The sequence below is a fragment of the Corapipo altera genome, unplaced genomic scaffold (genome assembly GCF_003945725.1).
Source record: "Corapipo altera isolate COAL_440 unplaced genomic scaffold, ASM394572v1 45, whole genome shotgun sequence".
NCBI lineage: Eukaryota > Metazoa > Chordata > Aves > Passeriformes > Pipridae > Corapipo > Corapipo altera.
The window spans coordinates 1,657,883-1,685,039 of NW_020884877.1; the positions used below are offsets into that span (position 1 = coordinate 1,657,883).

Here is a 27,157-nt window from a genome sequence, read left to right on the forward strand (position 1 = left end):
GGTAACAATACAAAGTTATTATTCCTTCCACTTTGTAATTATCTCATTTCACTACTGCACAAAGGCTAAGTAAAACTAAGGAGATCATGTACAACGCTGTGCAGCAGGGGCACCAGCAGCACTGAATACTCCATGATGTACCTACATGACCTTCACTGCAGCAATATGTGTGCACCTTGCAAGGACTCGAGCGTGCTGCCCTTTCACCATCTTAACTAGGTGCAGAAGTGCTCTTTATTTTGTTTTACTGACAGGCAACTGAGGCAGAGATAAGGTTAAGGGTTCTGCATCTATACTGGCCTGTGTTTCCAAAGTGTAAGATGACTTTGCAATTTAGGTCCTCCATAAATAAGTGAATAAGAGTAGCAAAAATTTCAAAATTAGTAATAAAAAAGAGACAAGAGGATTGGAAGATAAACACAGACTAGAACAGAATCAATGCCAGACCTATGACTACAGCCTGTCACAGTGTAAACTGAGCACAGAAATTACTCACAGTCACAGAAGCTAGTGTTAGGAAGAGCAATAATCTGCAACAAAAGAAAGGATAGCTAAGGTTAAATATCAGGATGAGAGTCACAGCTATAAAAAGCAGATGGGAAGCGGAATTGTCTCCCTAGGGAGGTGATAGAAACAGTGTCTCTGGATGTTTAAAAAACAGATTAGGCATGCTATTTAGAAGGACTGCTGTTCTATTGCAGAAGTCTTACCACATTCATGCTTTTTTGATGCCAGTGAAATCCCACATATAGCCCTGTGGCAGAATAAAAACCCAGAGGAAAAAGAAAGTCACTGTCTCATTTGCTTCCAGAGTAGGATGTTTGGCCTAAGAACTGGTATCACCCAGCATTGGAGAGGTGTCTGTCTGCTCTCCAAAGTGCAGCCCAGTAGGGCAGGCCCAGGTGCTTTGTTCAGGTTGTATGTGGCCTGAGGGACACAAAGAGGGACGCAATCTGGCTGATGACACCGGGATGTGAATTGCTAATGTGGAGGAGAGACAGAAGACAGGAAGAAAACTGACTTAAGCAGTTCCATCCCAAACACACACACTTTCATCTTGGTACAGGAATTCCATAAGGAAGAAAGGAACTGGTCAAAATTAACAAGGGATGACCTCGTGTGAATCCTACACCATGATGATGCTTGTCTAAAGAAGGACCTTGTTATCTCCATGTACTGCAGTGCTGTCTGACCTCTGGATGAAGTGAGAGAGAAAGGGGAAAAGGACACCCTGTCCCCACCTTTTTGCACTGCAGAACTGAAATCTGCCCCGGGAAATCTCCCCCCTCATGGTGAAGCTGCAGTGGTGGAGTATTAGCACTGTTCTCCATTTCAGGGTGCAGGATCTCCTGCTTTAAGAGAAAACTCTCCCTTGCCAAGGGTCCAGAGACTTAAACTGACACCAAACACCAATTCTGCCCCCCATCTCATTAAGGAGAGGAAATTTGGATCAGGAAAAGAAGGAGACAATGCAACCTCCCTCCAGACCTGCTCTGTCCTTCTCTCTGCTGAAGAACGGAGGACTTGCTGGTAGACCTGACAGAGACACAGCAAGGCCATGGTCCACTGAGAGACAGCAGGATCTGTCCCACAGACACCAAGACAAATCTTACACCTACTAATCTTCTTGTGAACTGATATTTAGAATGAGAATAATCCCATGGTGCTGGTGTCTCATCTCCAGGAGAGTGAGTCTTTCCTTAACCAGCCCATTTATAGGCAGCCCCCAGGTACTAAAGGAACAGGTCACCTCCTGCTTACACGGAGGCACCACAAGAAACAGGGAGCTGCAAGGCATCTGTTCCCCTTATCTCAATCACACATCCCAGAGGGAGGAGGGGTGGGAAAAGAAAAAAGCTGATACCCAGTCCTAAGAGGGGGAGGTGTTCACCAGGTTGATACAGAGCCCATCTACCTTTGCTTGCCAGGACCACTTCTCCTGCTTCTCCCTTTTATCTGCCAGAAACAGATCTCCTGGGATGAACAGTCAAAGCCTGATCCATAACCACCACAGATAAGAGGGAATCTTTATGGAATTTCAAGACTTTCAAAAGTCCAAGAAGCAAAAAGAGAACGCTTCCTGTCTTTGGGTAGAACAATATTTTTCCACAAGTTCCTCCAAAAACAAAGCCCAAATGTACTTTTGCTGGGATGATCATGATCACACAGCATTTTTAAACAAAAAATTTCTTTGATTTAAGATTTCTCAGTGGTAATTATGCTCTGTAGAAAAGGTTTAGCATGGCCAAGCTTCTACACTGAGATAATTCTGAGCCCATAAAAGATGATCTTTTCATATACTTGATACCAATATTTATCACAGTAGTGCTCTGGTGGTGAAGAGGACCCCCCTAATTAAAGGATCAAGTTCAGATAGGGCTTAAGCAAAAGCATGGGATACAAGTTGTCTCTACAGAGCATTAAATTTTAAACAAGGATCCCCAGGGCATAAAGACCTAGCATAACAAACTCCTACCCTGGTACACATTTGGAGCTTACCTTGTAAAAATTCACACACAAATAAATGGGAAGCAGAATAGCAGAGATTTGAGACACTCTACAGCACAGAGTGAAGGCCTCTGGGTACTGGAAGCATTAATGAGAAAGCAGAGCTGCTGCAGTACTGTGCATATGCTAATAACAGTTTGGAACCCAGAGAATGATAAGAAAAACCCAAAATGATTTTGTGACGAGGTTAATTCCACCGAGTTTAACTGTAACATCACAAGAAAACCTGAGAGGAAAAGCAGCTCTCCCTGATTAAATAGAACTCTAAGTATCAGATCAACAGAATAAATACCCGCCAGCTCATCACAACCCCAGGAAGATGCTGTTTGTTAACACATTTGGAGAGATGGGATTTGTATGCAAAATATCCCCTCACCTGTGTTCACTTTTCAATTTTTTTTTTTTCTCCATTCACAATGTATTTCAGTCAGTCCAGTTCAGAGTGCAATGAGAATTTCAGGTCCCAAGATTCTTCTAATTATGACATTCTTACAGAGTAGATACTGGGCCTTTTGAGAGTGGAGATGTTAGTAGTGGTAAAAGTCTCCTCAAGATAAAAAAAAGCAGTTTAAAACATTGACTCTTCATTATTCTTAATAACCATCCTTGCCACTGTTTCAGTAATTCTCACTGGCTTTTCACAGCCAGGAATTCACACACAGCATTGTGTATTCTGACACTTGTTCATCCAATTTTTCAGCCAGGCTGAGCCACTCACAGATGGGATGACTCTCCCAAACATATATTGAGGCAGGCATGTCATCAGGGTTAGGAAACAGGTTCCTTCTAGCTCTGAGAACATCTGCACACACAGATACCACTCTCCCATTCTGCCATACAACTGCAGGTGTGTGGGACACCTTGAATGGCTCATTGCCACCCAGGAAGGGCTGGGAGGAAAGTCCTTATGGACAAGAAGAGATAAGAAAGATGGACTTGCAAATCAAGAAACATGGAAAGAGTTTCCATGAACAGGGCATTCTCCTTTCTAATTAGACATGCCTTTTATCTTGCACGCTGTACATAGTTTGCTAAGATTGTGCTTTTGGGAGTTTTTGCCTGAGCTTTTCTTTTCAAAACAAATGCTTTCTGCTTTTCTTTTGCCAATAAAGTGGTACCACTAGCTCAGAGCTGTTGAAGAACTGGGCAGTAGCAAACAACGTGCAGCAGCAATGCAGGATGAAGGGGGGAGGGAAAAAAGGGGGTAGAAAAAAGCATTTTCTAGGCAGGAAAGAAGTAGCTTGAAAGCAAATTTTAAAATGTATTGTGAGGAAAAGTTTCTGTGACAGGAAAAAATAATGATCTGGCTACCCATTTTTTTAGAAAGAAATAAACAGTAAAACTGCTTTTATATACGAATAACGCTTACATACTCCCACAGTAATGAAACATGACTGAAGCTACCAAGGTCATAAAGAAAAATCAGGAAATTCCAGAATTAAGGTTCATGTGGCCATTTTGTGTGTACACACAACAAGACAGTCTTTTAATGACAAAACAATTTGCCCACGGGACCATCCTTGCTTAGTGCAATGGATGGATAGTTCTTGCTTAATCAAAACCTATTCTGTGGAGGTTTTTTCCCCTTAGCAAGTGACCCCATCCTTCATTTACCACTTACTGCCCAAGCCCTGCTCTGAAAACTAACGCACTCATATTTGCTCTGCGCTCTTCCAGATTGTTCACCACTGCAGCCTTGACTTTTTCAAGTACTGTCAAAGCCTTGTTTATGTTTACAACAGCATTATGGGGGGACAGCTGACTTGGCTTTGCTTTAGACACAAAAGAAATCCAGGTCAAAACCTCACTGCTAATTTTATGTGCCCATTTGAGGATGCCTGGCTTTTTGGGGTAAAACAGCATCAGGCTGGACTTCATGTCTCTCAAAGTATGGAGGTCTATGTGGGTGCTTTAACCATCAGATTGACCTGTCAGATCAACTGTCTCCCTTAAAACTTCTGGGGTATGCTCATTAATTGCCTACAGCAGAATTTGTCTCATCTAGTTTGTATCTGCCTTTGTCTTGTGTAATTCCAGCGAGGATGGAGAAGATGGGCACGTCTCAGGGTGAGACAGCAGGTACTCTGTGACTGCCATCAGCAGATTGGATTTGCCTGGATGTTTTCCTCTTTAAAAATGGCAAAAGCCAGGCAAGGTGAAGCCAATCCCCGCTGGTTTTTCCAGTGCATCCTGTGGGAGGGGACTACCAACTTCTGCCCCAGCTCTCCACAGCCTGTCCTTACATTCCTGTCCTGGAAGCCCTCTCAGGCACCTCTCCTCTGTTATCTGTGTTGTGAAACTATGGAGTTAATTCTGAAAACAACATCTGAAAGTCCTGTAAGTACCTTGAGGTTCATGCCCACTCTTAGTGTAATTCTGTGCATGAATCTCTCCCCAGGCATTATCCTACTACGTCCTGAAGGCATCATTATACTCCTGAAATCAAAGCAGCTGCATGTGGGAGGAAAATACAGACACAAAGTTCATCAGAACTCCATATGTCTGTAAAAGGTAAATAATTGCAGGAGTAAATCACTGCAAGATAAGTCCTTAATTATTTAGGGTTAAACAGCAGCAGCATTACAGATGCAGAGCAATATTTTGTTAATCACTTGTCCTGGGAACACTTACTCAGTAAGATATTATTCTGCACGAGAAGGGGAGGCAAAATATAGATTGTGATGCTTAGAAACATTTTCAAATAAACAGGAATTATTATTAAAAAGCATGAACAAAACATTCATCCAAAGCAACAACAAAAAAAGCTATCTTTTTTTTAAAGTTAACGGGTAGTATCAGCTATTTGAGATATCTTAGAGATGCTTCTGCTAATTTCTGTTTGCAATTACACTTCCTTATTTTTTCACCTTTCCTGTTGTACTAAATGAAAACTCTGCTTTAAGAAGAGGAAAAACTGACTACACTGGCAGTAGTGAGAGGGTGCCACTGACTGAAGTGGTGACACAAAATGTTCTAAAATCCACAAATCAAACTAGCTGGGAGAAAAAAAAAGAGGATCTAACAAAATTCTTCAATTCCTTTCTTGCACAATTTGCCTTCCACAGTAGTTTAAGACCTTCTTGGGAAGGAGAAAAGAGTTTTGCTTTGGTGAGGTTTTTGTTTGGTTTTTCGAGGAGTTGTTTTGGTTTTTTTTATTAAGAGCACTCTCCTATTTAAAGAGGAAAAGGACATACGTACAACATAACAAAAAAGAAACTGGTCTTGCATTTATGATGACACGTGCCAGATTCTCAACTGGTGTAAAACAGAAGTACTTTCTTGCTTAGGGGATATAATTCCAGCCTATATCAGCTGAGGATCTGATCTATAGAGCTCTCCTCTTACAAATATAAAAATATATTCAGACACCTCAATTTAGACATTAAGAATGAGACCTGATTGAAGTCTCATATTTCAAAACAGTTTTCAACTTCTTCTTTCTATACTTTATCTGATATCTCCTTTTCTGATCAGAAGTAGTAGATGTAAACATTGACAGAATCATAGAATTATTTGAGTTGGAAAAGGCCTTGGATGCAGTTACTAGATCTGCTGTACCTTCCAGGCCTACTTACAGACCTTGATGTGTGCTTTATTAAAGCAGAGAGTGCTCTTATAGTACACTGACATGAAACTGTTTTAAGTCTCTAGGGAACATCTACCCATCTTTTCCATGATCCAGGCTCACATAGATGTGCATAAGCCAACTCAGCTTGTCTACATGGCAGGGACAGAAAGGCACCATGCTCACGTCCAGAGTGGCATTTCACTTTCATGTAGAATTTAGGTTTTAGGGTAATAATCCAAGTTTTAACTCTTCATCTGTGAGCCCTACTCTTGGAGAGTATTTTGGGAACACTTGTCTGTTCCTGCTGGCCTTCTGCTGAAAGCTGCTGTAGCTAAGTGCTTAGGGGGTGACACTTTCTCCACGGAAAACAAAGCATGAAATCACAAACTGAGCAGTGCTGAACACAGCTAAGTCAGCGAGCTAAGTCACTTAGGGAAGGAGCTCCAGCGGAACTCGTGCTAAGCAGCTTAGGTGCCTTCGGAAAATCCCACACCTCTACACTTCATCCTCACGCAAAAAGTAGAGCCATCAGCCATGTGCTTTTCATACAGGAAGAACAACCTCTATTAATGGCACTATCTAGGTAACAAAATCCATATTCATATGATGAAAAAAATCTTCAACTGCAATGTTTACATTTTGTAATGTGGGATACTTCTTGTCACAACTCCATTTTAATTTTCATTGTGAACATTTTTATCGTGCTTTGGTTTTTATTAAATTTCAAGTTTGAAACTACAGTTATGGTCAGATGTGTGAAAATTGTACCTCACACTTCCACAGACATTTTCCCTTCTGACTTCCAGATCAAATCCGCTCAGCTGACAACTCAAGCAGTTCTCTCTCACACCTGCACTCCTTTGGATGCTCATGCTTTCTGTAAGCACTTTCCACCAATACAGCCTCCTGCATACTCCCCAGTTTACCTGGAGAAGCTTACTAGCTTATCCTTTCCTATTCTTGGAAATGCCAAGGCAACTCTGTATCCTAAGTCCAACTTATTGCTCATAAAACAGCAACTTCTAATGAAGTGAGGTTGACCCTGCAGGAGAAGTACACAGGAAGAGTCAGGAAGCTCATGCAGGATTTCTGTCTGCAGCTGCACTCCAGTCACTGAGTTTCATCAGTCACACGTTTGCTAACAACTCAGAGAAGTTCATCTGTAATGCTGTCACTTGTAACCAGTCCAATTATCTCTGCTCATTCAACAATGAAAAACACAGCCCCTTATAAATGGCCTGAACACACGAGTTGAACATTCTAGGAGATAAAAAGCGCAGCAAGTTAAGATCTTACTCAGGAGTCCTACGCAGATGAGTAAGTGGGCAGACTGCAGCCCCTTGGTGCACAGGGACTAAAACCACATCTGATCCTGATCATGGGAGCTCCAACGTGACTACCAGAGTGCAGTTATGTGGCGCGTATTTCTCTGGAACATATCAAGCAACTGTATCAAGTAGACTTGATAGAGACAAGATACTATCACTGAACAAGGCAAGAGAAATCGAATCTCTCTCGACCACCTTCTGCTCTAGGGTGGCTGCTGCAGCTGCCACGAATTAGGACTCTACAGCAAGAAGTAACTGAATCAAAAATGCAATTCAGACATTTTTGAAAGATGAACAAGTCTGACCTCCACCAGCATATGGCATTTATTAGATGAAGAAATGGGTATGAACTGCAAAGTAGGCTTCCAAGAGCTCACAGTTATCCTTTCTGATCCTTGGAATTTCACAGCCACTTTGGGGCCTAGAGCGTCAAAACAATCTGCCAGGGGAGCCTGGATACACCCAAGGAGACATTCAGAGGGAAATGTGATAGCATCAGCAGAGGAGCTCAGTTACACAAAAGGAGAGGTGTGGCTGAACCACAACTTTTCTGATTCACATCAAGGCTTTCCCAAAGCGGAGAGCTGCACTATCTGAGGAGGATGGTACAGACCCAGAGCCACCAGGAACACACGGTTATTTTCACTACCTGCTTCGCTGGGACGGTAGTGACAAAGGAAGGAAGAATTGGGAAGAGAAGCCAAGGTGGGCTCACCAGAGTGCGTCCTGAGGTGTCCTGTGAGGGCGTCCCTCCGCCGGCAGGCGTAGCTGCAGAAGGGACATTTGAACGGTTTCTCCCCAGAGTGCAACTTGATGTGCCTCAGCAGGTTCCCCTTCTGGGTAAAAGAAGCTCCACATTGGTTACAGTGGAAGGGGCGTTCACCTGGAAGGGAAGGGGAAGGGAGAGAGCTGTCAAGACACATCAGAGGATGCACAGAGGCCATTATCCTGCTCTTTGTAGTAGTGCCTTCTTACATGGGTACAGTCCCCACTGCCACCACCACATGGCACTTGCTACAGTCAGAGGCCATTTCTTTTGCACAATGGGCAAAGCCTCTAATAGGGATTTGAGGATCTTTACTTGAGGTGATCAGTGCAGCCTGATTTTCTTGAAAGTTCCTCACCTCAGAGGTTCTATCCTTTATAAAAGATGAGCTCTGCTGAAAATTTAGATCCGTAATTGTGATTTTGTATGGGTATTGCACTTATCTGTAATGTGGGGCTTATTTGTAATGTTTGCACTTATTTTTAGTATAGGTCCAATCCATATGAGTATTTGGAACTGATCATAACAATTGGACCTTAGTGAAGGTGTTAAGGTCTTTGCTTCAAAACAAAGCTCTTGCTTGCATTATACTCTAATTGAAAGTCCTTTCTAAAGGCTGTTTTGCACTGCCAGAGTGGCACGAAGGGAATCGATACAAGTGAGGATCGGGCCCACAAGCTTTGGGCAGAAGCAAACATCGAGAAAAATCTTTCACCATTAAACTGTGAAACAAGCAAGTTTGCACTCTACATAAAACAAATTAAAAAGACTCAGTTGATGAAAAAATAACAGAAACTCTAGACCTTGCCCTCTCCCTTCACCCCATGTGTTTACACATGCGCACACACACACAACCAAAGCTTATTTTTACGTTAAACCTTCATGTTTGCTCTAGACAGTGGGGATTGGGCAGACATTAACCACTTTTTTTTTTTTTTGTAATTATTTTTTAGAGGAAAAGCCCTGACAAACTCACACAGGTTTTGTGAAATATTATTAAAACCGTACTCTATGTCAACATTTGTTGAGGACACTCAGACTGTTCCAGCATTCTTGGGCAGCTCTAATCCTCTGTTTATGTCCTGTTGAGCAAATCAATTGAATGCAAGCATGTACCTGTGCTGCCACTTGCCCAAGTGCTTTACTGCAGCTGGACTTTAGAACACAGAATCACTGAATGGTTTGGGTTGGAAAAGACCTCAAAGATCATCTCGTTCCAATCCCCTGCCACGGGCAGGAACACCCTCCTCTAGACCAGGTTGCTCTGAGCCCCATCCAAGCTGGTCTGGGACACTTGCAGGGATGGGGCAGCTGTAGCTTCTCTGAGCAACCTGTGCCAGGGGCTCACCACCATCACAGGGAAGGACTGTTTCCTCATATCTAATTTAAATCTATTCTCTTCCATTTAAAGCATGTTTACACCAAGTAGGGCCCCATTTCAACAAGGTCTTGAACATCAGATTTCAGATGTAAGCAACCTTGTCCACTTTTTCAGTGCATCACCTATTACAGAGCCTTGGTCGAATCCCGGTAGGACTTCTGAGGTTGAATTCGATGGTCTGAAGCACAGATCTTGGGAAAAACAAACACATTCTGTGATCTTTCACATCTCTTCAAAGCCTTTCTCTATTGCTTTAAAATGATTACTCCCTTGCTGGACAAAATGCTTTTATCAAAGTACTTCTTGTGTCTAATGTGAAGTCCAAAATACGTCTGGAGATTCAAATGGAAAGAGAGGAAGGAAAAGTGCTTTTACAGATGTCCACAAGCAATTCTTGTCTCAGTGGTTTAAATCACTGCCAGGAGGGCAGCAGAAGGTAGGTGTGACATGTATGTGTCATACCTCTGCAACTTGACTTCACATGTGGGAGCTGGAAATCATATCTGAGACTACTGAAGAAGCACTCAAGAAGATACCAAGGTTCCTACAATCTCATCAAGAACATTACAGGGTAATGATTAAAAAAAATCACGGTATGAAGCTCTTCTTCCAATACACTGAACACAAACTCATTAGAATTGATAAAGAGTTTGTGGTTTCCCTTTCAAACTCCCACACTATACTTAAAGGATCTGATTAGCCATTATCTTCTTTTATATCACTTCAGAATGTCCATAACAGAGATATGTAAAGAGACTGCAGTAGAAAAATACATGGGTTTTTTCTTCTTTTCTGTTTTGCTTTCGCTGTCTGAGAAAATAGGCAAAGCCCTTTCCTTTGACACGTTTCTGAGTATTCTGGAATGATAGCTTTAGTTTCAGGATGACAACATGAAAGAAGGTAGCACGTTTCTTATCAAGTCTGAAGTCTTTTACTCCTGCTGTATGTAAAACTGTGCAGTTACTGTGTTTTACCCACTACATCACCCACTTATTCTGACATTTTGGAGGCCCCATATGAGCGCGTATTACTCCTCAATAAACTGGCTGCTCAAGAGATGCTGAAAGCCTTCGGTCTGGAATTCAATAGCCACTGCAACACAGTTCAGTGGCCAAGATGACATGAAAACACTCACCACAAAATCACCCATAGTCTGCTCCTCTCTCACAAGAGACTCCAACAGCACATTTTACCTTAAATAACCTTTGTATCTATTTAAAGCCAGCATGAATTCATTTTTCCTACTGGCTTCATTCCGGGTAAATAGTTGCTTTGATCTGTTTGTTACACTTTTGTCCAATCATTCGATTCCAGCTCCTTGTTTAAGCTGTAGGCTTGTGGGATGCAATTTTGGTCACACCTTCGTGCTATTGATTAGCAGCTTTTACATTTAGCACAGCTAATCTGAGAGGCCATTATCCAATAGAAGAGTGCACAAAGAGAAGCAAAGACTGAATTGCAAGAAGATTTTGTTGGTTTTCCAAGAACTGTGCTGTCTGATGCCCACTCCAGACACTAGCAAACAAGCCTTCTTTATCACTTCAATGCCTTGAGAAGACTGCCTTCCAATTATTTCTCCTGCTGCCTTTTCCTGGTAACTTTGTAAGCTGTTCTCCAGTATTATTACTTCCTAGTTACAAAATAACAACCCTGATGTCCTTACTCACCTCCCTTACTCTTCTGTGAAAACTAAAGGGTTTTATAAGCTAAAATCAGTCATACTTCAAATTAAACATCCACTCACAAAAAGTCTCTATGTGACAGTCCCTGACTGCATTTAAAATGCTTTCCTGTCTTTGAGGGTGATGGTAGCAGGGACACACTAGAAAATACAGACCTATTAAAGGTGGCACACACGACTACAAGAGAGTAACGACAATTATAAGCACAGTGCATTTCCCACCATTTATAGCTATGTATTTACTGTTTGACTCTATGTACTTACACAGATTTATTAAAATAAGAACTCAACCGAAAGGTGACTAAGCGAGTTTTTTGCTTTGCAGGACTAGAAACTATGTGACTGCAACATAACTGCAAAATATTTTTAGCCTACTTTAAGTATTAAACATTTCTCTATTATTGAGCTAAACCAGGGCAGAAAAGCCTCCAACCTTAGTGATTAAAAAAGAAAAAAAGAAAAAAAGAGAGAGTGGGGCAGGAAAAAAAGACTTTCAGGGTGGCAAGAGGGGGAGGAACAGTTAACCAAACAAAAAAGATGTTTCTTTTCAACTGCGGATTTAGAATCTAAAGCCGGACAAAACCAGGAATGCCTTAAAAGCCTTGCCCTCCAACACAGGGAATTTAATTATCTAAAGTTACTTCAGGAATGGGCTAGGCAAGGTAAACCAGAGCTGCCAAGTATTACCTTTCCTAAAGGCTTTGCAAGAGGGGTTTGTGCCAGGGTATATTTACATTAATAAATAAATACATCCATGGGGTTTTATAATTTTACAGTTAAACAAAATATTAATTAAAAGCTGTGATTTCAAATATTTACTTGTAAATTAAGTAAAATACTCCTGAAACCTCACAGTTCATTGTCTCCTCCAGGAAAAATAATAATGAATAATAATAATGAAATATTACTACTCTTGAGCTACACCAGTATCTAAAGTACATAGGTTAACTTGCTGTTGTGTAAACAAATTGTGAGATGAAAGGTGAATTGGACCCATGAAGTCAGGGCAAGCAAGACATGGGCCTTTCATAGCATCATAAATATATGGCATCTGGTGGGAGACTCCATAGCACAAGTTACAAGCACTGTCTGCCTGATAAGACCTGAAACCAGGCAAATGAACTGTTAAATTCCTACTAATTGATTTCACATATGTCAAATGTTATTTCAAAAAGCAAACCAACTCCTTTTTCTGTTTAATTGGAAGCTTCCCTGCACAATAACTCCTTTCCCGCCTCGGCGCGGAAGTGCTGCACAGAAGTTTCGGTATGAGTTACCCTTCTTCGAATCTCAGACCAGTGCAAAACACTGATATTTTCGGTGCAAAGCAACAATGTTTTCTGTATCAAAACAGAAATGTGACTGAGGACACAGAGCCCATAGACCTGGCAACCAAGGAGACTTAGATTTTCATAACCCTTGACTGGTAACTTTTGTCCCTTTGAAATTAAACAGAGAGACTCACGAATTACTGCACTAGTTCTCATTATCATCAAGGCCTAGTTATTCCTAAAGCAGCAGTCCTACATAAAAACCAGGTCCAGTGGGACTTCAGAATCTGTCCTGGCTAAATGTATATCTGAGATCTCAGTCTTTTTTGTGCGGTACATACTTTTGATATGCAAAGTGTAGCTTAGGTACTTCTCAAACAGGATTTTTTCTTTCCAGTCTCTTAACGTAAAATTACAGTGCCCGTGTTGCCATCAGAAAGTATTTGCTCTTACTAATAATATTGATTTTCACCTTTCTGTAGCATGTTTTTTGTTAATATTTCAGTTAAAACGAAACATTTCTCCTGATCCATTAGATGCTGCAACTGCTCTGATTCTGCTCTGCCCCAGGAGCACAAATGAAATATCAGCTGTGCTCCCAACACACTGACAGCAGCGAGTTCCAACCTGCCTTTACCCAAGTGAGACACAGAGCAGCAGACTTTGCTCCATTCCTGTCCTGTATTTGTTATTCCAGGGACCATAGCTAGCCTGCATACCTACTTACTGTTCTACCTGATTCACTTAGAGGCTGCACATCACTTTAAATCAGTGATTTTAGTAGGGTTTTTTTGTTGGGAAAAACCTGCTGCCAGATAGGGCAATTTATTATAAAAAAGTAGTGACAAAATCTCTCATGAAAAATTCCTGGGAAATCCTGGGTGATTTCCAAGTGTCCTCTGTGCAAATTTATGACCGCATTCTTACAGCAGAAAAATCTTTTAAGTGAACCGGCAAAAATATCAGAAGAGTTTAGTTACTGAGTACTGCAAGTAAAAAGGGTCTTCTGCAGAGAGCGATTTCAAAAATCTCGGCTCCCCTTCCTTATGCTTAAGTAGAAAATGAGGCTTTTCAAAAGGTTAGATTTCAAAACCTAAGTAGAAAATATGAATTTCAGATATTCAGCCCTATGATTTTTGATTCAGTGCCAAATCAATTCACATTGCTACAGACAGGAAGCCTGCACGAGGTGACAAATTAGAAATTAAACCAAATATAACCTTTCTGTGAACAAAATAAGAGAGGCAGACCAATGCAATGTGTTAATATGGCCATTTGTTTAAATTTGTTCCTGGTTAGCTGCTTTAGGCATACAAGTCTTTACTACGGAACAGCACAGCTGGGTTTTTCCTCATTTATTAATTGTGTCCCACAAACTTGAACTCTGCATGAAAAAACAAATTGCATTCAGACTTCCAGGGTTGCATATGTTCAGTTATAACACTACGGACACTACGACAGAACTTGAAGATTTCCCTCATGGGCACAAAATGTAACTCATTTAACTGATTCAGGCACTAAAGTGCATGTTGAGTCCAAGCAAAGATTTCAGACCCTCCTGCAGTTAACACCCCTCAAAAAAGCCTAAAAATAACCTACCAGCAGCCCAAGGTGAGGATGGGGCAAGGCTGGCATCCCTGCTGGCTCTGTGCTGTGCCCGGTACCCAGGGACCTGGTTTTACTCTGCAACTTACCCGCTGCATCCACACAGAGGAAACGTTTCACCTCTGCATGTTTTTAAAACATTGAAGATGAGAAAATGTCTATGTCACATCCCTGGAAATGTTCAAGGCCAGGCTGGATGGGGCTTGGAGGAACCTGGTCTAGTGGAAGGTGTCCCTGCCCATGGCAGGGGGTTGGAACAAGATGAGCTTAATGTCCTTCCAACCCAAACCATTCCGTGATTCTGTGATCCCAGCCCTCCCTTAAAAAGTATTTCAAAATCCAGCAGTGGATTAGATAAAGAACTGGATACTACAGTGGAGAAAAAGAAGTATAAAGAAAGATCAAAATTCACAGCACAGGGGAGAACACTGTTTGGACCTCACAGACCACAGAGGCAGCAGCATAGCTGTACCAGCAAATGGTTTCTGCTTTACCAAAAAGCAAGGAAATTTTAATTCCAGCCCACTAGCTGGAAATTTTAATTCTAGCCCACTAGCATAAAGAGGTGAGAAATCACTAAAGTTCCTTTCTGTTACCTCAGAAAATCTGGATTATTGACCTTATTTTCTTCTGCCTTTCCATCTACATCCCCAAGCAAAAACCCTTGGAGTATCCAGTGGCAACATTATGTGATCAGCCAACTCCTGTAACATAAAACTCTGCTAAAGATGCTGCAACCTGGGCAATGTGCTGTGGAATATGAAATTTTGACCAAAAGAACATATCATGGGAAAGGAGGAAAATAAATCAAACCTGACACATGCTGTTTGTCTGACACAAGGACGTGGCACATGAGGCAGGGGGTTACCCTGCTCACTAACACAGGGAGTGCATAATGCTTATTTCCCACACTGAGCATTTTATTTATTTTCTGTCAGCAATGACAAATAAATAGAGAGGTGTTCTCCTGATGCCCATGAAGATTATAAAAACTCTTCACCTCTATTATCAGTTTTTCAGAGAAATGTTGTGTTTGGCAGAATCAGATGAGCAGTGCCACGGGCTTCGTGACAGAAGTGCCGTGGACCAGACCATCACTTGCACAAGGCAGGATAAATGGGAAATTCCCAGCTGGGTCTATATCACAGGAAGGGGCAACGATCAGAGATGGGACACCGAGCTCTTCTACTCTGGCCTCATCCATGGTACAGATTATTTTCCCTACCCCTATGTCTGTTTGACTGAACTACCATAATGTGGCAGGGAAGACAACTGCTCTTCAAGAACAGATGAGCATTGGCTAGAGGAAAGTGTGCCCCTTTATGCACACAGTGCAGCCAGAGCCATATGGCACAGCTTCTTGCCAAGCCTGGATCCCCGGTGCAAGGAAAGCCACACTCATCCCAGCACACACACAAATTACAGCCTCCGCTATGGACCACAGGATTTTGGGTGATTTACATAGAATGCTGACAGGTTTTCGGGGAAGGGAAAAGGACTTCAGTTTTTGCCAATGCAAACAACTGGCCAGACCATGCTTTGATTGTGTGCAAATAAAGAGGACAGTAAGGCAGGACTCGGCTCCCAAAACATACTTAACTTGGCTTTGAGAGGCAAGGATGCACATGCCAGTTGCATTAGCTGATGAAGAATGTCATCCGTTTCCACTCACTGGGGACAACCTCCCTTCCCTCCACCGTTCTCCCTTGGGCTGCAAAACCAGCCTTCCCACAGGTCAGGGCTCATTCCAGAGCCAGGGCCAGCCCAGCTGCCGAGGAAGTGGCAATATATTTTAAAATACTGCACTTTAAAAGATATATACCAGTGTGTTAAAAATACTCCTTAAAATCAAGGATGTGGAAATCCAAGAAAACTTCTCCTTCTGTTGTGGACAGTGAAGCAGCAGCACGCATTAAAAAACAAACAAAGTGGAGGGAAAAAAAATCCCCTGCAAAATTTGCCAACTGGTTTACTGAGAGCAGAGCACTGAGCTGCACATTAAAAGAAATGCCATTTCTATATGCTTGAAATCATCTGTATAGAACAGTACATCCCAGCTCCTCTGCTCTGATGGGAAAAGAGTCAGAGCTCTACGAGGAACCAGCAGTAGCCCCAAGGAAAAAGCTACCAGTTATGCAATTCCTGCCCATGCACCCCCATACAGCCATCTCGCCCTCACGCAGATGAGATTTTGTTCCATTCACTTGGAATTTACATGTCTTCTTTACCATGAAAAGGGCAGCTTGTCACTAGCTATTCAGTATTTCAAAAAATGCAGACCATTTAATTAGGTACCTAAATCTAAATTTGGCAGGGTTAGTTTAGCTGCTGCAGTTCAAATACGTGGACTCTGATGCACCTACAGTACATATGCTCGGATATGTGCAAGCGCCAACGAAAACTTTTCGGGAGGTTGAAAGCTGGGTACTCAGCCTGTTATGTTCTCATTTCCCTTTCCATTTCCTAGCAATAGTATGTCAAATTGTTAATCAAGGTTTTGGTTCTCCAGCTAATGCTTTTCCCCTCTCGTAACTCCTGTCTAAAATCAGGACTGCATCATAAATGATATTGCCATGCTTTGCATTATACACTTATGTTAAGTTATTATCAATACAACTTATATACAGGGCATTAACTGTGTAATATATATTTATTAATTCTCTGTACAGAAATTCTATTGATTTCTTGCCCATCAAGAGCATCCTTGACTGCAATCTACCAGGTTTACAAAGGAATTACTAAAGTCTTTCTTTCTCTACCTTAAGCCCCCACTTTTTATATCTTTGCAGATGTCTCAGTCAGTGTGAGTCTCTGACCCCATTAAATAATAGTAGACAAAGATAAAAAGCCAAGTATCTTTCACTTTGTCCAAAGAATATGAAGAAAAATCACCCACTGAGGCTCCACCACAAAAACCCGTGCTTAAACTTAATAAGATTTAAGTGTGTATCTTAAGTTAAGCTTATATTGAAGCAGTTCAGGTGACTTACATGTGCTTAAATCTCATAAAAGTTAAGCACAAGCTTAAGTGCTTTTTTGAATCCAAGGCACTACCAGAGAGCATTGTCTTCTGGCACCACCTGTACTTCTGTTGGAGGTGACTGTCATTCCCACCTGAGGTCACTCCTCAGGAGAGGGGAGAGACTACCAGCCTCTTGGGCATCCCATTGTATCATATTAGTCATAACTCCCAAAAATTCCCTGAAGCTCAAGGCTTCATCTTTCAAGTCATACAGACCACTCAATCAGCACATTGCAAAGGTTCCATCCATCTCTTGAACTCGCACCCCCAAGTCTGGTCAGCTGTTTTGGTCTCCAAAGAGCAGTAATACTAATAGTAATAAAAATACAAATGCTGCAAGAGAGTGAGCTTAGAAAGTTGCCCCCAGAATGGTATCTGGTTGGTGTGGGGGAGCCCAGGAGGGGTTCAGGTGAGGTTTCCCTGATGGAGCTGCCACACAGTGAGCAGCAAGCCCACCCTGGCAACAGGACGGATGAGTAATGAGTGCCCCCGGTGGGCTTTGTTAATCCCAGGCCCAGTCACTTGCAAAGGAGGTGGGAGATCCCCAGGAAGCTGTTGGCCTTGCCCACCTGTGAGCACCTCCAAGGGAAGGCCATCTAAGACTCACCTTAAAGGTTCAAAAGTCTTGCACATGCACACACACACGCACACATACACACCCCTTCCATGCCACAGAATGACTCTCACCATCTTGCCCCCAGTCAAGAACAGTAAGAAAAGCAATTTCCAGAATTTAGTGCTGCTTTTAAGAACAAAAGGCTGGAAATCAAAGTCAAGGAAGCACCATGCTTGCCAGAAACAGAGCATCACCAGAATTTGGGGAGCAGGAAGAGAACAAAACCAATGTAGCCCATTTCCCACCCCCCAGCCTCCTGGAACCCCAAGAATGAAAAGGGAAGAGAGAAGAGTTGTCAGGTAACATCAACATCAGACGCCACAGGCAGTCATCAGGTTTTCTTTCAGCTGCTTACCAGTGTGGCTCCTTTTATGTACCATTAGCACATTGGGCCCAATGCAAACCATGCCACAGACGTCACATTTCAGTTTACCATTCGGAAGCCGGATTCCTCCCTCGCTTGATAGCTCCTGGATCTTTCTGTTATCCACCATCTCGTTATTGTCGATGAAGGGCTCTTCCAGGCTGCTTCCTTCATCGTGAGCTCTGATCTCATCTTCATGACTCAGGGGCTTCCTGTCATATTCGTCATCACTTTGCATTTCTAGCTTTACTGAATTTGCTGAAATAAAAAATAAAAAAAATTTAAAAACATGTTAAAATTAAAAACAGTTTCTAAGTTTCCAATCACTAATATCATACCAAACTTTTTTACTGTTATCAGTATTAAATGAAAGCCTTGAAGCTCAAATCAACATGAGAGCCTTGTGGTGGTGACAGCATCACAAGTTACAGCTGCTTATTTATTCAAGCCCTTATTTTCGTTAAAAAATTCCTTATTTCTATCCCTATTTTACAGCTTAGAAACTCAGGCATGGCGTGATCCAGAGACCTACCAAAAGTTGCAGAGATGCAGCAGGCTTAAGAACTGACCTCCTGCTTCTCAGCTTGGAATACAGGAGTTCTCTTCCTCTCAAGGAAGCGAAGCCACAGGAGCAAAGGACATAGCCACAGCTGCTCCCTCCAGGTCACTCCTGCCCAGTGCCCCAAGAGGCAGGTTCCCAAAGGCACAATGTGAGGAAACAAGGCAGGATTGTTCAAAATGCAGGGACCCAGAGAAGTCAGGTCTGTGGGCTGTGCCAGTAATCTCCAAATCACCCTGCCTGCATGGACAGGTTCCCTGACAGAGGGGAGACCAGGCTCTGGATGAGCCTCCAGTGCTTTTTGCTCCCACCTTCTGATTCACATCAATGGGACACTGCCAAGGCAAACAGGGCTGCAGCTAGACCTACACTGCTGGATTATTTATATTTGCAAGTGAAATGCGCGCAGCTGAAGATCTTTCACATCTGCCTGGTAAGACTGACGGGCTCACTGCTGATTTCTGTGATCCTCAGGTGACAGGATAAACCTCCTCTAACCACCAAGAGCTTGTGGGATCAGCAAGTCTTTAAAGGAAATGAACATACCAGGCTTTTTCACAGAGGGGTGTTAGTGCAGGGGTGTTTTAATCACCAGACACCCCCATTTTGATGCCTCAACCTGCCAAAAGGTTGAACCTGCCAAAAGGTCCATCTCAGAGTCACAGCCTCCATCCACAGTGTCAGCCAGAAGGCAAGCCCACGTGTTTGCTTCCCTAAGCCTTGATCCTGCTGAGGGGTTTAACAAGGAGGTGATTCAGCCTTCATATCTAAGTAGTCTTTGACCTCTGTACTAAGGCCATTAGCACGAGTGCCAGTGACAGCAGTGGACCTGGAGCACAAACGAGTGCCCTGGGCCTGGCTGGTGTCTCCAAACCCTGTCCAGGTGTGCTCCAGAGTAGCTGTGAGGGGGTTCCTGTCCAGGAACTCAATGTCAGAGTTATGATAAATGTGTCTAATCACTGTGAGGCATCACAGTTTCAAGCAACCAGTCTGGAAATGTCAGAAGAAAAAACCCTACTACTTAGACTTCCTCCTTTATCCTCTCTCTTCCCCTTCCCAGAAAACACAAGGTTCAGAGACTGATGTTGCAACTCTAAATCACTGTTGTTACTCCCAGGCAAAGCATAATGAACAGGGTAAAGGCACCAGAGACCAAGCAACGGTAAGATGCTGCTTTTTAATCATAAAAAATTGTTGAAACATCTTCCACTATTCATCAAGGCACTAATGGGAGCTAAGGAATGAAAGTACTATTACGGCAAAGCCCATCCTCAGCAAGGACACTGCTGGATCACATCACAGCAGACTTGTGTCAGCACAGGCACCACCATCCAAACAGTCTGCAACAATGAAATATTTGAGTGAATCATTTATAGGAGATAATTAATATTTTTGTCACCACAAAGATGCATTTATTGTTTTAAAAAAAGGAAAAAGCAGCCTAGACTGAGGGAACAAGCATGACCTGGCCCCATTTGGCAGCCAGGGGCTGAAAGAGGTCAAAAGGAGCCCGTTTCCATGGGGAGCATGAGGGGGCCTGTCCCACCATGGCAGCTGGAGAAGCAATGGGAAGTCATCCCATGCTGGTGGCGAGCCCAAGGTATGGTGGCTGGCACAGCAACAGCCTCCTGACCAGGAGGATCTACCTTTGGTGGAAGAGCTGAGCAGAAGGGAGGAAGAGCAGAGGGGAAGGAGCTCTGGCAGCTCCATGGGCTGGCAGGGAGAAAGCTGAGGTCCTAGACCCACCTCCCCATGGAAAGCATGTGCTGCTGATTTATGGAAAGCCCACTTTGAGAGCTAAGGAATGGCAGTTCTCTCCAATAATAGCAGCCTTTTGGGGTATTCAGCAAGTCTGAGAATGAAGCCCGAATAAATGGTTTGCTGGCTTCAGGAGCAGGACTTAATACACTCGGCCACACAAGTAGCTATGGCAGAGCCAGAAATAGTGCCCTGTGCTCCTCACCCAAAACCCCGGGTCACTGCCACAAGTTTGCATACTCTCCTGGCACAGGAATGCACAAAATAACCAAAACCCACATACCAGTGTGTATATTTATATGTACTCACAGGAGAGAGAGAAAGTCTTGGATCTTATGTGTCTTCTTACGTATATAGATTTCTGTCTCTATTTCTCAGACTTGGAATTATTAACACTTGACTGCAGTTAGTGCTGAGTACCACGACTTCCCATTCACAGCTGTGGACCTCTGCCTGCTCGGCACACATGAGAGAACAAAGCTGCAAGAGCCTTCAAACGGGAAGACCACTTACTTTATCTTGCCCTAGCACTGAATGACAGCTTTCAAGCAACAGGATGAACAGCACAACCAAATGGTGCGAGCTGTTTGCTGAAGCACAGCCTCCCAAACACACAGCGCTCCTCAACTCCTGCAAACGGAGCTCACAAAGCCCAAGCAATTCATGCTGCATCCTTCACAACATCCCAGCTGTTCTGCGGGGCTGTGTTGGCTCTTTGCTCTTCCTACTTCCCTCACCTGCAGGCGCACACGGAGCACTGCCACTGCCATTTTCAGAGAACCCCTGGCAGCTGGGGAAAGGTTTTCTTCGGCTGGGAGTAGTCGCAGGTCCCCAAGGAGGGAGCACTGGTGCAGCAGGGATCTCCTCAGCTCGTTGCAAGGGCTTTGCTAATCAGGTCATCTCCACTGCCTTACATCACACTGGTGTGTGTATTAGCCTGTGTGGTAGCTTGCATACAAACAGGCATTTAAATTGCATATAGTTTGTTTTCTCTTTTCTCAGCCAGCCTTTGAAACTGCACTCATTTAGTAGTGGCACTGTCTTTGTTTTCACCTACAGCACTCAGGGAGCACAATGAACTCTGCTGTGAAGAAAAAAGAAATATTCAAGGGATGTTGATGGCTACCCTTCCTTATACACAGGCCTCCACATAAAATTTCACCTTGTGTTCCCTTGCCTTTCTAGTTCACATGCTTGCTAAAAGTGGTAGGCTTTCTCATTCCTGTGCAAAGCATAAATAAGTAAATGGATTTTTTTTTTAAGTTTTTGGCACATTTCCTAAATAAAAAAAAATCACAGAGAAAGAGATAGCAGGGATAAACTGTAATCCAGCTCACTACAAAATAACGAAGTTGAAGTCAAACCATTTCCCTCCAGTTAATACAAGTTTCTTCCACTTTTTCCCAGTTAATGGCACATATTCACCAGTCCACACAGCAATATTTCTTTCTTTTTCCTTTTTCTTTTTTCTTCAGAGTGCCAACCAGCTGATCCTGAATCACACCTTATCCTGAGTGGCCAAATTGAATACAATTATTCTTAATGTCTCATAAGTGCTAATTAAACTGCAATTCCCTGTTAAACAGCTTTTTGGCAAGTTTTCAGTACCAAAATATTTCCTTCACTCACAAATTAGTGTGGCTACAAACCAGAAGCTGGAAGATCCACCTAAGAAAAGTATTCCTAGTATTTCATCCTCTGTCATGGAAATTTCCTTCCCTCAAAAGCGAGACCTGGGGGAAAAGAACCCTTTGGTCTTACTGAGAGATTTGATCCCCAGGTGGAGTGTAAATTAAAGCACTGGTCATCTTTTTCTTAAGCAAGCAAACAAGAGTGCAATTCCCACTACAGAACAAAATTCCTTCTGTCCAACATACCAGGGAGCAGGCAGCAGGACTGTGCCCCTCTGTCTCCTCCACTGTCTGCTGTCCTAGGTCATTGCTTATTTTATCTGTGGCCTTGGAAAACCAAGCTGGCCACTGCCACCAAGGGTTTGTGGTCTTGAGTTAGAGGTTAGCCTTTCCTGGCAGCAGCCATGCACCACCAGCCCCTTCCTGCTGCCCCCAGAGCAGCACATCAAGCCAGACCCCTCAAGCCCTCCCACGCCTCCTCCCCCATTCCCTCTTTTCTCACCAGCAGGAAACAAAGCTTTGACCCAGCTTCAGATACTCATCCTTGAGGAGGCAAAATTCAAATCTGCCGCCCCCAAGGAGCCTTGGATGAGTCTGTGGGCGAACACAGCGAAGGACATTTGAGTGACTGTGGACACAACGTGTTCTCTAACCAAACTTGTCTGATAGCGGCTGGCAGGTGGTGCACAAGCAATCCCAGGGTCTGCTGCAGGCTCCCTGCCCAGGGCACAATGCAATGCAATGTCCAAAGCCTGGATGATGTGTCTGTCTTTACACCAGGATGCAAAGAAACGAAGAAATTCTTACTTCCCCTGGAAAATGAGACCGAGCTTTAACTACAGCAGCACAATGACAGGCAGCTACAGCACAGCCTTCTGCATATTGTCTTGTCAGTGGTCAGTGACACTGTCTATTTTAATCATGCACTTCTCCCAGGCACTGGATTAATGAACATTGCTAATTGGCAGCTAGAGACAAATAAAAAATGACCCAGCTTCTCACAGGTTTTGAACCCAGGTACCCAGTTCTTACACAGGGCAAACCTCAGAGGTGGAGCACTCCTATACTATTAAACTCCCTGTTTCTATACTACTGAAAGCACTCAGCAGTGTTGAGTGTAATAGAGTTAATTTTAAGAGCTGGAATGGCAAACTGATGAGTGTTTTGTAAAATGAAAATTTAAGGTGAGGGGGGAGAACCCTCCAGTCCTGATAGATTTTGAAAGTTCAAGGTAAGGAATGCCAAAAGCTGGAAACAATGAGCCCTGGCTCTTGTTCAGTCTAAGAGCACTCTGGTAGCAAAAAGGGTCCTTAAAGAGGGTGTTTACATCACTCCAAAAGTGTAGAGAGACTTTAACACGTGTTCAAACATACTTTCCTCCTGGGATAATACAAAATGGTCCTAGCCGAAAGAAAACTTCATCTCTGAGTTTCTTGCTGCTGGTAGAATTTGGGTCTTATTTAACAAGGCTTTTCACGTTCTTTTCAGCTTAATTTTGATCTATTAAATGTGTAAACAAGAGAGCACCAATAAACCTTCCCTTTTTAAAAAGGCCCACACAGAAGGGTTGAGAATGCCAGGCCAGCAGTGGCAGAACCAGGCACAGAATCAGCTCTGTCGTCACCTCATAGCCACAAAGTAGTTAGTGAACAAGTTGACACTAGAAAACAAATTAGCTTTAGCAAATGCTATTTAGTTCTTGAGAAAGGAGCAGGCCTCTCCCCTTCTCCTCGAGCTGCACTGGTGTGAAGCAGGTACCACTCCAAGGCTGCACAGGTGTGGTGCCGAGGAAAAAGGAGAGTCAGGCCTGCTCAGGGCACCAGCAGGGTTGGTAACAGTGACCCTCAGCAGAAGAGAAGAGGTCTCTTCAATGACACCTGTGGGCAACGCTGTCGTACCAACACCAAAATGGGAGATGTTTCAGTTGAGGGTTAAAAAGGTGTATTTCAAGGGAGCCGGTTTTGCTTTCACAGTAGATTGAGGCTTTCTGGAGGCTCAGACAGAAATGAAGCTGTATCTGGATGGAACAAATGAGGGTGTACGTCACCTGCAAAGAGAGGGGAATTACCCAACTCCTTTCTCAAGTCAAGTGCCAAAAGCCTAAGCAGGGCCTCTTCCATTACTCACGGACATCCCCAATGCTGGGTGTCAAATTTGTTCATTGCAAACTCCCAAAGATTTAGCTTTTGGCCACTGAGCCAGTGCAAATCTTAGATGGTGACACCGCCTTGTCACAGTGACCTCTGCAGGGTTCTGTCCATTCATAACAGTTAAATCAAACCAAATATTTCACAACTAATGAAAAGGAGAAGGGAATGATTCAGAAGCTTTGTTCCGAGTCCTCTTCTGCATGCCACAAATGGGATTCTTCAAGCCCACATGGAGGTGGTTAATGCGCCAGAAATTCAGTGAGAACTGATCAGCTTATTTAGGGATCCTTAGAAATTTTTAGTTTTCACATTGAAGAGTCTCAGTTTAAGCCTGTTACCTCTGAAGTCAATTTAAACTCTCACTAAATGCAACAGAAGACTTATTTCATATCTTCTGGAGGTGGTGTGTGCAGTAAGTGTAGACTAACGGGTCTGTTACACCCAAGTTTAGTTTAAATTGGGATGTGGTTGCATAGCTAAGCCAAGCTTCAGTCAGGTTTTAGCTGACACAAACTGTGGTTGCCATCCTCCCTCGATCCCCGTCCCTTCCATCTTTTATACCGGCACCAGTGCTCATGAAACTGGTGCTATACCAATCTGGCTAAAAACTGATCCTCCTGAGAAAAATCCACTGTTTTCAGCTGGATCAGGCCCCTGACCAGGGATACTGAGCCATCACAACAACCAGCTTTGGCTGATGTGGAGCAGCACCCTGGATGTGACTGCATGCTTTCAGTAGCAATGGTTCTAAAATACCAGGCGGCTTCTCCCAGCCCAGCTGACCGGGGCCAGACACAAGGAATGAAGACTGCAGCAGTGAAACCTGTGGAACAACTTTTATGCTCAAATGGCCATAAAAGCTTATACAAACATGAAGCTGAAAAGACCACAGGTACAGCTGGAAGGGCTCTGATTTAAGCAGACAGCATCCCAGCAAGAGCAGCATTAAGACCTGAGATCTCTTTTCTGTCACAGGAGCAAATTCTGTGGTTTCAATGATTTTTATGTGACATTCAGTGAGAGCCCTGCTGAAGTCCAGAGGCTGGGACACCTTGTAAGGAGTACCTTGGTGTGAGGATGGCAGTATCCAGCCCAGAATTTGCCCCAGATGCCCAGCCTTTAGGCATGATCATTTGCTCACCATAGGTCACCCATGCTGCATAGCTCCATCTGGCTAGAGTACAAGCTCCTAATTGAATATATATGATTGCTCAGTGTCGCAAGATTCCTCTCCAGAAAGACCTCAGGCCAAATTTCACCCACAAATGCATCTACGCAACTTGTACTTACACAAGCGAGAGTCATGTATTCATATCCCAGGGTAGGAAAAGTACTCCTGGTGACCCAGCCTCCCCCTCCCTTTCTGCCTGTGCTTATAAAGCAATTATGGTGCAACAAATATTGTGCTTAACTTAATACGAGGTTTCTGCCAAAGCCCTACAGATGCAAGGAGGAGCTTCCCTTTCCCATCCTCCCTATCCGTTTGCAGTGTCAGAACCTGATCCCTGTGAAAGATGAATGAATACAGTGGTACTCTGCTCCTAGATGCTGCCCCCTCCATGGAAGCTCGAGCTAAGCCAGTTATTAGGTTTTGTTGGACTCAGGGATTTTTCCCTAAGGTCAAATTAGGAGTAACTGCTGGGTATATCTTTATTTATTCTGCTACCTTTTTTTAGCTGTTTTGGTGGGGTGAGAGGGAGTAGGATTTTGCTTTTTTGTCTCTCTTTTTCTGTTGTATGAAACATGCTTTCCTGGACAAATGTTATCTCTCAAACTCTCTGCCTTTACACAACACCTGCCCAGCCCTTGTGCTCCCCTGCTCTCTCCTGTAGCCACTAGGACTTTCTGCCTTTGTTTCAATGACTTCAGGCTTGTTTCGGAGGGGCAGGTGATGCTGGGGGGCTGTGGTGCTCAGCAGATGTTCTCCAGGGCCCCTTTTCTTTTTGTAAACTCTCATTTCACAGTCGGTGTGCAGTGCAGGAGGCAGGTTCGGTGCTGTGGGGGGTCTCACACAGCCCTTTCCCTCGCCACCCTAAAGCAAGTCTTATTGTCTGCAACGTGTACATTAAATACTGTCTGTCTTCTCTCCTAGCACAGCTCTCTTATACTTCAGAAGAGTTGCTTCTGATGCACACTGAAAAGCACAAAGAGGAGGAAAAATAAAAGCAGGCTCAGTCCTGTAGTGAAACAGTCTTTCAAAACATTAAACCATGAACACCTTTCTATCTGTTAAGACCAGTTCAGATTCTAATGAGAGCAGAACAAACACTCACTGAGCAACGATACAACATTCACCCCAAGAGGATTTGATAAAAGGGTGCTGAGAGCTCTATATAGTACCAAAACTAGAAGTTTGTAATGGAAAGTGCTGACAAACTACAGCTATATATGGATCTTCCCTTATAAACAAAAATAAAGTGATTTATAACATCCATTTGAAGAGAGCAAAACCTCATTGCTCACTCACTGTCATCTCTGCTTCTTAAAAAGTACAGGACTTCCTAAAATGCTTTCCAGCATATGCAAAGAGTAGTAATTGTAATAGTAATGACTATTTAATTTATAAGGAACTTACATTAGGGATCTGCATTTATATTTGGAAATACACCTGAAAAAATTGTTTTAAGCCAAGGGAATCACTTCTCTGGGTCTGGACCAGGTACTTTGCTTCATTTTCTGGCATTTTTACCACTAGAGACATTATTTTAAATCAGTGAAAGGCTTTCATTACCAAGTTACACACCATCATTCACAGCTTTCAGGAAAAGTTTTATTTATTTCTCATTATATAAACTCTAAATCATCTTAATGCAAACTGACCTAGCCACGTCCTCCTCTAAAAGAGGCACCTCCCCAACTCATCAACCCATGGAAAATTATAGGATAAGCACCTGCCATGAAAATATTTTCTGTCTTTGTCACTACATTGTAAAAAGGAGATTAACAACA

The 27,157-nt window shown here is 43.2% G+C and overlaps 1 protein-coding gene across 7 annotated transcripts in view; it reads right to left on the reverse strand.

The window, feature by feature from the left end:
* Positions 1 to 27,157, reverse strand: part of IKZF2 (IKAROS family zinc finger 2) — a 119,487-nt gene that overhangs the window by 39,434 nt on the left and 52,896 nt on the right. For 4 of the 7 annotated variants that reach the window (XM_027637185.1, XM_027637182.1, XM_027637183.1 and 1 more), the window contains 2 exons: positions 18,102 to 18,368; positions 8,120 to 8,287 (listed from right to left, as the gene is read on the reverse strand). In XM_027637185.1, the coding sequence (XP_027492986.1) occupies positions 8,120 to 8,287; positions 18,102 to 18,368 (435 nt within the window). The remainder of the gene's footprint in view (positions 1 to 8,119; positions 8,288 to 18,101; positions 18,369 to 27,157) is intronic. The other 3 variants (XM_027637187.1, XM_027637186.1, XM_027637188.1) reach the window with 2 other exon arrangements.